Source organism: Mandrillus leucophaeus, unplaced genomic scaffold (genome assembly GCF_000951045.1).
Source record: "Mandrillus leucophaeus isolate KB7577 unplaced genomic scaffold, Mleu.le_1.0 Scaffold60, whole genome shotgun sequence".
Taxonomy (NCBI): Eukaryota; Metazoa; Chordata; class Mammalia; order Primates; family Cercopithecidae; genus Mandrillus; species Mandrillus leucophaeus.
The window spans coordinates 6,673,326-6,683,932 of record NW_012106475.1 but is presented as its reverse complement, the minus strand read 5'-3'; the positions used below and the strand labels follow the sequence as shown (position 1 = coordinate 6,683,932).

General features: G+C 45.7%; 1 protein-coding gene across 1 annotated transcript; it reads right to left on the bottom strand.

The window, feature by feature from the left end:
• Positions 1–298: 298 nt before the first annotated feature.
• LINC01599 (long intergenic non-protein coding RNA 1599) lies at positions 299–10,334 on the bottom strand. Its single transcript, XM_011999769.1, is given in 10 exon segments — positions 299–657; positions 1,773–1,869; positions 1,871–1,942; positions 6,153–6,227; positions 8,478–8,638; positions 8,641–8,683; positions 8,686–8,720; positions 8,723–8,772; positions 9,565–9,632; positions 10,257–10,334. Coding segments are annotated over 10 exon segments (1,038 nt in total).
• Between the last annotated feature and the right edge of the window lie 273 nt (positions 10,335–10,607).

Here is a 10,607-nt window from a genome sequence, read left to right as displayed (position 1 = left end):
CATTTTCTCAGTCTTCATCTTCCATCCCTGCCTTAAGCATTTCAGTCTATCCAGCCAATCTCTCTCTCTGTCTTTCTCTCTCTCACTCATACACACACATACATACACTCATACTCTCATTCATCTTATATTTCGTAGTTCAAAATAAACATCAAAATTAAGGCTGTTCCTGTGACAAGAAAGTATATACAAAGAAGTGAGAGGCTGATTTTGTAAAACCGCCTGCATTCAGGGCTCTTTGGAACCATCCTCCTCTTTACAGGGCTGAGGGCTGCAATAAATAGAGCTCATCAGAGACTCAGACATACTCGGAATAAGAAGTGCACACATTTAATAGAGCAGCTGTGTTGGTCTGCATTCCTGGAGGGGTGTGGGAGGAGCCTGGCATTCATTCACTGCTCTGGAAAGGCTGTGCCAACAGCACCAAAAGGAGCAAGGAAGTTCCCAGTGCCATGGGCGGCACCCACCAGGCATGAGGTCCACTGACTGAACCAGTCTCCTTGCTCACCCACCGGCCACGGCCACCAATGTGCTGGCCACCAACACCGTGCCCACCTGTGGGGTCTCCAGCCTCTTGGAGGCGAGGTGGGGCTGTGTGGGGGATTCCTCAAAACGCTCCCGCCAGAACATCCAGGAGTGACTCAATCTGGTGGGAGTCTTTGAAGTGGGAGGGGCAGGACTCATCCTGGGCAACCTGCAGCTCCTCAGGGAGAAGGACACCAAGACTTCGAGGCCATTGGAGGCCATCTCCCCACAGGAAGGAAGAGCCCAGGCCTCCATGTCCTGAAGGAAAAAAATCCTGCCATCTGGGAAAGGGAGGCACCACTTTACTTCCCACTGGGCCTTCACTTCCTGTGGGGCCTCTGGATGGTATTTAGCAAACAGAAATACAGAACACTCAGTTACATCTAAATTTCAGATAATCGGCAAATCCTGTTTCTATGTAAATATGTCCCACATACTGCCTGGGGTAGACTTAAGACTAAAACATTATTTGTTATTTATCTGAAATTTAAATATAACTGGGCATCTTGTTTTTAACCAGCAATTCTCCCTTCCTTATGGTCTTTCCTCTGGCCAGGCCTTCCCAGGTGAGAGTTTATTCTGTGTGCTCTCAAGCAGAAATTTGTTCAGTTCAGATTCTCCTGGGATTCCTGGTGAAAAGGCAAAGATCTCAGGCCACATCTGTTGAATAGTGTCTCTGGGGGTGCGGCCCAGAATACACATTTTATTAAGTTGTTATCTAAGTGGTTCTGATATACATTTGTATTAGTTATCTACTGCTTCTGAACCACTTACCCTAAAAAGGCTGAAAACCAGCAATATGTATCATCTTGTAGTTTATATGGGTGAGGACTTTGGGACTGACTTGGCCTGATGATCCTGGCTCGTGGTCTTTCATGGCGCTGCAGTCAAGATGTTTGTCATCTCAAGCCTTTGCTGGTGCTACGGGGTCTGCTTCCAAGCTCACCTAACTGGGCCTCAGCAGACCTCGGGGCCCGGAAACATCAGCTCCTCACCACAAGGACCTGTCTATACGTCTGCTCACCGCACAGCATCTGGCCTTTCCCAGGGTTAGAAATGAGATGGGGGCAGGGAGAAAGGGAAGGGGAGAGAGGGAGAGAAAGAGAGAAGTGAGGGGTGGAGGTGAAGCACAAACACAAAAGTGAGCCCTGAAGACAAATCTACTCAAGGGAAGAGGGAAGAGAATTACCCAAGAGCATGAATGGCAAGAGGTGGGAATCCTGGGGGCTGTCTTAGAGGCTCCTCACAACCATGTTCAGGTTTGGGAATTCCTGCTATACATAGGTCCTCGACGCACCGGAGCCAAGACCACACTGTAAACAATGGGGTCCAGTGAATTTCTCTCCCTTATTTTTCCTTGCTTCTACTCCTTCTCCCTGTCCCCTTTTTGGTGATCTGAGATAATAACAGTGAGGAACTATAAAGAAGTGAAGAAGGAAAAGAAATCAAAATGGCAATCTTAGGAGACTAAGAGTAAATTTTAAAATGCTGGCAAATACTGTTTGGGTAGAATGAAACCACACGCAAATCCCATGCATATATAGCTGTGTCCTAAAATGTCTTAGCATTCAGTGTGGTTCTTGTAGAATCTCCTATGAGTACTAATGAAAACACAGAAGTAGGGTGACCAATTGTCTTAGTTTGACCAGGACTCTCGCGTGTCTGGGCAGAACAATATGTTTGGTTACCTTCATAACAAGGAGCCAATAACTCATTGCATCAGCCTCTCTGCCCCCAACAAGAGACTGAGTGGGTTGGCCTCGTGATGGAGTGGAGAGGACACGGGCTTTGAGCTACAGGCCCAGTGTGTGCCTTTAGCTGTGGCCCTAAGCTATCTCATCTAGAAAACAGGAACCATGCATCTGCTTGGTAGAGCGTAAATGATACACAGGGGAGTGCCTTGTAAATGGAGAGGTGTCATCTCGATTTTAAAAAGAGCCCCTCCTGTCAAGGAAGGTGAGATCAAAAATATCATCCCTTTTCACTTTTGCGACCAAGTCTGACATTTTCTCTTTTACATAGTTTGACCATGCTGACCTCCCGGAGAGGTGAACACAGCCCACAAAAGCCATATTACACTCGTTTAATTTTCATCTTAATTTGCCACTTAATCCCAAATTGATTTAGACTATTCCCTCCAGAAAATGCTCATCTCCCCAAAAGAACAGTCATCTCTATTATATCCTCAGTGACAAGTTTCCCAGGAAATCTGTACCAAGTCCTGATGTAACAGATGTGATTCATCTTTCACAGCTCTGGTGGTGTGACTCGCTCCTCCGAGGCAGAAAACTGTCCCCAGCGGCACTCTTTCCCTTGCCCTCCTCCACTGCCATTCCTCAAGGTTGGGGAGTTTTTTGGTCGTTATTCGCAAAAAAGACAGTAATATTTAAATTCTGTTAAAGTGCTCCTCCCCTCTCTCTCTCTCTTTTTTTTTTCTTCTGTGTTGTCCCATTCTGCGGAGTAAATGTGCAGGCCTGCACATTTATATGACCCGAAATGGCAATACCATTTTGGATGAACTCCTCTATTTTTCTTTGAGATGGGCCAATTGCAAGAATGGTCATAATTCTCTTCTATCATGATTCTGTCCATCATTCTTCTCCACCCACCCTTGGACTCTAAGGCACCCAACAAAGACCTTGGACTAATGATGCAGAGGAAAGATGATCTCAGTCTGTTCTGTTCCCTGCCACTTTGCAGCTGTATGACCTTGGACCCCTCTTGGTCTCAATGGGGAGAAAGAGATCTGACTGTCTTATGGCAGTAGGTGGTTGTAAGAATGAAATAAACAAGATTAATATCAATGAAGGTCCTTTCAAAACCTTAGAGTGCCATATAAATAAAAGGTGGTTAGTTTATTCATTAGAGTCCAGAGTCCTTCCATTGCCACACTTCAGATATCTGGCCAGCTGAGTATTCCATTAGAATTATTACTTGCATTGGTTACTGGGTGAGAATTTCTGCTTACTGGCCTTGGCAGGTTTACCTAATAATTTAATTAAGTTATTTAAATTTAAATTACTGGAGGTAATTTAAAAACTTTCACAAATCTGCTGCCTCATGCTTTTTGTTTTATAGTTTTAACACTTAAGAGGCTAATTTTTGGCTGGTCTGAGTGCAGTGGTGTTTACAACTAATTGATCACAACCAGTTACAGATTTCTTTATTCCTTCTCCACTCCCACTGCTTCACTTGACTGGCCTTAAAAAAAAAAAAAAAAAAAAAAGGCTAAATTTTGCCCCTGCACTTTGGGCACACCACCAAGACCAGTTTACAAAGTATGTCCTTTCCCTGACGTTCAAGATGGTGCGATTTCAGTTTTCACAGAATTTAATTTTTAGTTTTATACCATTTCTATACAGATATGGAATGTTTTTAAAACCTACTTTTGCAATCAGCAGTTCTACCTCGATGAAATTGACTTTAAAAAAATGAGCTAGGCTTAGCTAATGTTAAACAAGTACCATAATTAAAGAGAAGATTATAAGCACAGCTTCCCTCCCTGGTTCCTTTAGTTGCATGCAAGCTTGTAGTTAATATGAAAGTAAAACATTACCACCGTATCAAAAGAAATAAGGAAAGAAAAAAAAACAAAGGTTCACCTACCAGCCTGATATCACAAGTGGACTGACTGAAAATGAAACAAAGTGAATTGCTTCATTAACAGCATTCTTCTTCTGAAAGAAAAAGGATGGGAGGGTTGGGTTCAAAGACTCAACCTTATCCTACAGCACTTTTTCATCTTTCCAGGGCATGTGGTGAGTGGGAGTTAAGGTCAGTACCTTGCATAAGATCTCTCAGCCAGCTCTTGATGGAGCTGGGCAAAGATATTGTGATGGTTAATTTTACATGTCAATTTGACTGGGTCAGAGTGCCCAGATATTTGGTCAAACATGATTGTGGGTGTTCCAGGTGAGGGTGTTTTTAGATGACATTGACATTTAAATTGGTTGACTTTCAGTAAAGCAGATGGCCCTCCATAACATCTGGTAAGCCTCACCAATCATCTGAAGGCCTGAATGGAACAGAAGCCTAGCCTCTCCTGAGCAAGGAGTCTGCTAGCAAACAGCCTTCAGACCCCAACTGCAACATTAGCTCTTTACTGGGTCTTCAGCTGCTGGCCTACCCTGTAAATTTTGGACTGACCAGCCTCCACCACATGAGCCAATTCCTTAAAATCAATTTCTCTCTCTCTATACACATCCTATTGTTTCGGTTTCTTTGGAGAACCCTGACTAGCAGAGATGTAAAGCAAGAAGAACTTTACACAACAGGATACGAGTCTGAGCCATTTCCCTCCTCCACAGTAAATTCATACACACACAGACATGACTTTTTTTTTTTTTTTTAATTTATTTATTTTTTTTTTGAGACGAAGTCTTGCTCTGTCGCCCGGGCTGGAGTGCAGTGGCCGGATCTCAGCTCACTGCAAGCTCCGCCTCCCGGGTTCCCGCCATTCTCCTGCCTCAGCCTCCCGAGTAGCTGGGACTACAGGCGCCCGCCACCTTGCCCGGCTAGTTTTTTTTGTATTTTTTTAGTAGAGACGGGGTTTCACCGTGTTAGCCAGGATGGTCTCGATCTCCTGACCTCGTGATCCGCCCGTGTCGGCCTCCCAAAGTGCTGGGATTACAGGCTTGAGCCACCGCGCCCGGCCCACAGACATGACTTTTAAGCTGAGATAGGAGCTTTGACTATTTCAAGGACATTGACTAGTGCAGTGGCTGTCAGAAGTTTGCAGCTCTGCCCCGCTGGGAGCCAAAAGGCTGGGTTGAGTCCCCTTCCCACCACTTACTGGCTGGGGGGCCCCAACTGAGTCACTTAACTTCTCTCAGCCTCGGTTTCCTCATCTGACAAAACAGAAAGCTCTTTGTAAATACTGCTATAGAGTGTCTGATATTACTTGTACTTACCATATTTCTTAAAGCAATAGTAATAGCTAACATTAGAGGACTTTATATGTGCCAGGCTTTGTGCCAAGAAGATATATTATCTCATTTAATCTGTTCAACAACCCCATGAGGTGCATAGTACCATGTCTCTGCTTTACAAATGAAGAAACTGAGGTAGAGAGAAGTTGAGCTGCCTGCCAAGGTCACACAGCAGGGATGCAGCAGAGCTGGGATCTACACCTGCTCTATCAGAACTAGGGAGCACTCTCCCTAATGATTAGTGCTGTAACTGCAGACCGTTATTTAACCACTTTAAGTTCTGATATTCTTGTATGTGCCATGGAATACCTACCTATCTCCTAGGCCTGTTGTGAGAATTCAGGGAATGACATTTGGGAGTGACGTCTAGCACACTGCATGGTGTGCACTCAAAGAGTGTGAGAGGAATTTCTATTATAGGCACTTGTTACGTACTGGATGTTTGTGGTCTCCCCAAATTCCATGTTGAAATCCTAACCTCCAATATGATGGTATTAGGAGGCAGGGCCTTTGGGAGGTGACTGGGTTATGACGGTGGCAGGTTTATGAGGATGGTATTAGAAGGCAGGGCCTTCGGGAGGTAACTGGATGATGAGGGTGGCAGGCTCATGAATGGTATTAGTGCCCTTATAAAAAGACACAAGAGCTTGCTCTCTCTTTTTTCTCTGCCAAGTGAGAACACAGCAAGAAGACACCCACCTGGAAACCAGGAATAGGGACCGCCCTAGACGCCAGATGCAGGCACCTTGATCTCGGACTTTCCAGCCTCGAGAACTGTGAAAAGTTAAATAACAAAATTTCTGTTGTCTAAGCCAGCGGTCCCCAATCTTTTTGACACCAGGGACTCGTTTTGTGGAGGACAATTTGTCCACGGGCCGGTGGTGGGAGGCATTAAAGTCTCATAAGGAGCGCACAACCTCGATCCCTCACATGACAGTTCACAGTAGGGTTTGCGCTCCTGTGAGAATCTGATGCCACGGCTGATCTGGCAGGAGGCAGGGCTCACTGGAGTGCTGCTCACCTCCTGCTCAGCACCCCAGGTCTTAACAGGCCATGGACCAGTAGCAGTTCACGGCCCAAGGACTGGGGACCCCTGGTCTAAGTCACCCAGTCTGCAGTATATGTGTTATAGTTGCCTGGGTTAAGACAATGTCCCATGTCCCAAAACACCAGTCCCTTCACAGGGGATAATTTAATCCCATGTGCTAACAGGGGAAGAAGCCAGGGTTGCTGGAAATTAATGACTACTCTGCCATAGTTAACAAAACCTTGTTTTAAGAAATATTTTTCATGAAAAGAGTAGATGAATGTGAATAAATGTTTAATGTTGTCTTTTGTTAAGTAAATATCTTCTTCTTGAATTTATTTATGATTAGTTTATTTATAGGGTCTAAACTACTCTATAACCCAGTTTTTGACATATCAAACAATCCTTAAAATGCTGATGAAATATATTTCATACTTTAATTTTTATATTTTATTATTTATTTATTTATTGTTTTGAGACAGAGTCTCTCTCTATGGCCCCAGCTGGAGTTCAGTGGTGTGATCTTGGCTCACTGTAACCTTTGCCTCCTGGGTTCAAGAGATTCTCATGCCTCAGCCTCTTGAGTAGTTGGGTTACAGGCATATGCCACCACACCCAGGTAATATCTCATACTTTTAAAAATGTAGCTGTAAGATTATTGTATTAGTTTGTTGGGGCTGCCATAACAAAGTGTCACAGACTATGCGAACCAAAATCTAACTGCGCCTCTCCCATCTTCTAAGAATATCACACTGGTACTTGAGAGAGGAAAGCACACAAAGCCAGGAGCAGCTACTGAACCAGTAACAGCAAGTAGTGACGTAGCCGGCAAATTACACCATGAGGGAAGGAGAGAGGACTTCAGAACTTGGGGAAGGCCCGATTCAGGATCCTGATACATGGGGTGTGAGTGGGAGAGGAAAGAAAAGATGGCCCTAGAGATAATTCCTATTTCCCCAGCTTTGCTCTCCTTTCTCCTCCTTTTCCCTTGATCTCCCCCAGTCAGGCCACATGGCCATTTCTGAGTCACATACGCCACCCCCAATCATCCCAGCAATGGATCCTTGTCAACTCTGGTATGTTAATGTTGGGGCTTACGTCCCCTCCTTCATTCAACAGTGAAAACCTGAGGACATTACGGTGAGTCACTTTCTCTTTCACATCTGTGTCCAAATTTAGCCACATCTCCTTCTGTTCTCCTTTCCCTCCCCACCTTCACTTCCCTCCCTCTTCCATTAGTCTTGCTGAAGAGGTGACTCTTTTTTTCTGGAATCAATCTGTCTGTGCTCACGTTCCCATTTCTTCCCTCCAGGCTCTACCACCCTTTGCTCCATCAATTATCCACCCCCTAGTCACCTCCATTTATCTTCAACCACAACCTCCCCTCCCTGTGCACAGCCTCTCTCCTCTTACCTACCAAACTTTATGAAGTAAGCTATTACTCTTTCTCCACTCTTTTGCCCCACTCTCCATTCATGTCTACTCATTTTTGTATTCTCTGTAGAACCTAGAATTCACATTGTAGGTGCTCAAGGAAAGACAGATGGATTAATTATGGAACTGGATAATCAAATATTCCTGAGCAATAAGTGTGAGGATGGTGCAAGATGCAAAGAAGATGCCATTCTTGTCTTCAAGGAGGAGGCTGTGGAATTTGTGAGTTAAAATAGACACACAAAAAGTCAGTAGATCTACACTGTTAACAAACAGAACAAAGTCTTTAAAATGGAGGCATCTGGAGAGAGGGACTGGAGTAACAACTTCTTGTCCCCCTAGTGCTTATGTGAGTGCAGATAAAGTCATAGGTAAATCTGAATAAGGTTCAAGGACCGACCCCTGGGCCACAGTTGGGACTTATATAAAATGAATGCCCGTGGTGAGTATCTGGGATCCTCCCTTGTTGAAGATCGACAGCGTCCCTGGAGGGAGGAAGCATCAGTGGGCAAATGGTTCGATGCCATGGACAGCTCAGAGCAGTGTGAATCAGTGGGGGGTACCCAGGGATTCCTGAGTATCTGAGTGATGGAAGCTGGAACCTGTTCCTGGCTTTCCCTGGCTGTGCGCCCCATCTCTCCAGCTATAAAATGAGAGGTGATGCTCTGAAGACATGAAGTGTGAGCAGCAATCTCTGGGTGATTTTCCACATTCTCTGCCCACGTCTTCCGTAACCTTCAGGGCTGCGCCCCTCTAGGCAGCAGCAGCAGCACTTCCCCTCTGAGCAGCGCTGGCAGCTGAAACACTGGTGGCTGTGACTGCTGAGCCTTCCCCTGAGGTTCAGGCTTGGGGGGAGCCCTGTCCCAGGGGCCAGGCTTTGTGAGACCTTGGCACCCTGGAAGCCCAAGGTCCCAATGCTGCCTGATCCTCTACAGCAGAGCTTCTCATGGGCTGGGCTGCTTTCAATCAGGTCCTGGAGCTCCCACAGACCAAAATAGCATTTACAGCCAGCCTGGGAAGATCTACAACCCTAAATTCTTTTAGGAACAATGAAATCAGAGTTTTGAGCTGAGGAGTTGTTTCATTTGATAGGTTGAAGGAATGAAAGGAAACACATTTGCAAAACCAGGTCACTCCTCTATACTCCAGTAAGAAGAGTAATAATAATTGGTATCAAATACTTGGCATGTCCCAGGTTCTGTCCTGTAGTAGCCACTCCCTTCAGGAACTTGCTCCTCTATATAACGATGGGCAGCTGGTGCCCAGAGCACCTGCCGCATGGCCTGGCCGGCCACATGCAGATAAGGAGAGATGATGACTGCTTGTTTTGGGTCACCTTCTGTGAAGAGAAAGCAGGAGGGGAGAAGATTGATAAGATCTGGTCCAGGATCAACTAGGGCCTGAAAGGAAGCCAGCCTGGGAGACCGAGGGGAGCGGATTCAGAGTCTATCTCCACCCCCTGCCATGCAGCGGGGGCTGAGAACCCTGCTCATGCAGAGATGCAGTAGATCTGCAGACAGCTGCTGGAAGCAAAGGTAGCTGAAAGTCCAGGAGCCCCATTTATTCTTTTCAAATGTGGTACACTGCTGAGAAGGGGAAAGAAAAAATCAAGTCGTTTGTCAACTATGAGAAATACCCACAGGAACTCACATTTCCATCCAGATTTCAAGTTGACATTTGGCTCTGACATCTATCTTACTGTTGGAGAACCCTAAGACCTCCACGGGTGAACATAACAAATGTCACCACCAGGCCAGGCGTGGTGGCTCATGCATGTAATCCCGGCACTTTGGGAGGCTGAGACAGGTGAATCACTTAAGGTCAGGGGGTTTAGACCAGCCTGGCCAACATGGCAAAACCCCGACTGTATAAAAATACAAAAATCAGTCAGGTGTGGTGCCGTGCACCTGTAATCCCAGCTACTCGGGAGGCTGAGGCACAAGAAACGCTTGAATCCAGATGGCAGAGGTGGCAGTGAGCTGAGATCATGCCACTGCACTCCAGCCTGGGTGACAGAGGGGAAACTCTGTCTCAAAATAAATAAAAAAAATTTAAAAACCCAAATGTCACCACCACCACTATCATCATCCCTGTCTCACAGGTGAAAAAACAAACTCAGACTGAGGGACCTGCCTCAGAACTCACAGCCAGTCAGCAGCAGAGGCAGGAGCGCAGCCTTCTCCCTCTGGCTTCTGTTAGTCCAGAAAGTACCCCCTAAGTGATGCTGAGGCAAATCTTCAATCAGAAGAGGGACAGGGTGATCTGAGGGGGTCTGCGTGGCCACGCTCCTAATCATAATCAATGATTGGCATGGATTGTTTGGAAAGATGGTAGCAAAATACTCTGGGGACTCGTGGACGAATCAGGGTCAAGGGAAGTGTCCTGTGGTTGGAGAAGAGTTTCTGGGGAGATTCACACATAAGCTCCTGACCAGGGGCAGCTGAACAGGCAAAACCCGGGCTCTCTCTCTATAGAATCTCACGCTTCTTGCCAGGAACCTCAGGGGAGTGTGAAAAATGAGGAGTTTTGTTTTTTGTTTGTTTTTGTTTTTTGTTGCAGAATAACAGTCACATTTTTCAAGGCTATCTGGAAAGTTATATCTGTCCTTTGGAGACACTAGTAAAAAAATAAAGTAATAGATTCCCCTCCAGCCTTTTACCAAGAATTACAAACCTACTAACAACCTTCACCCT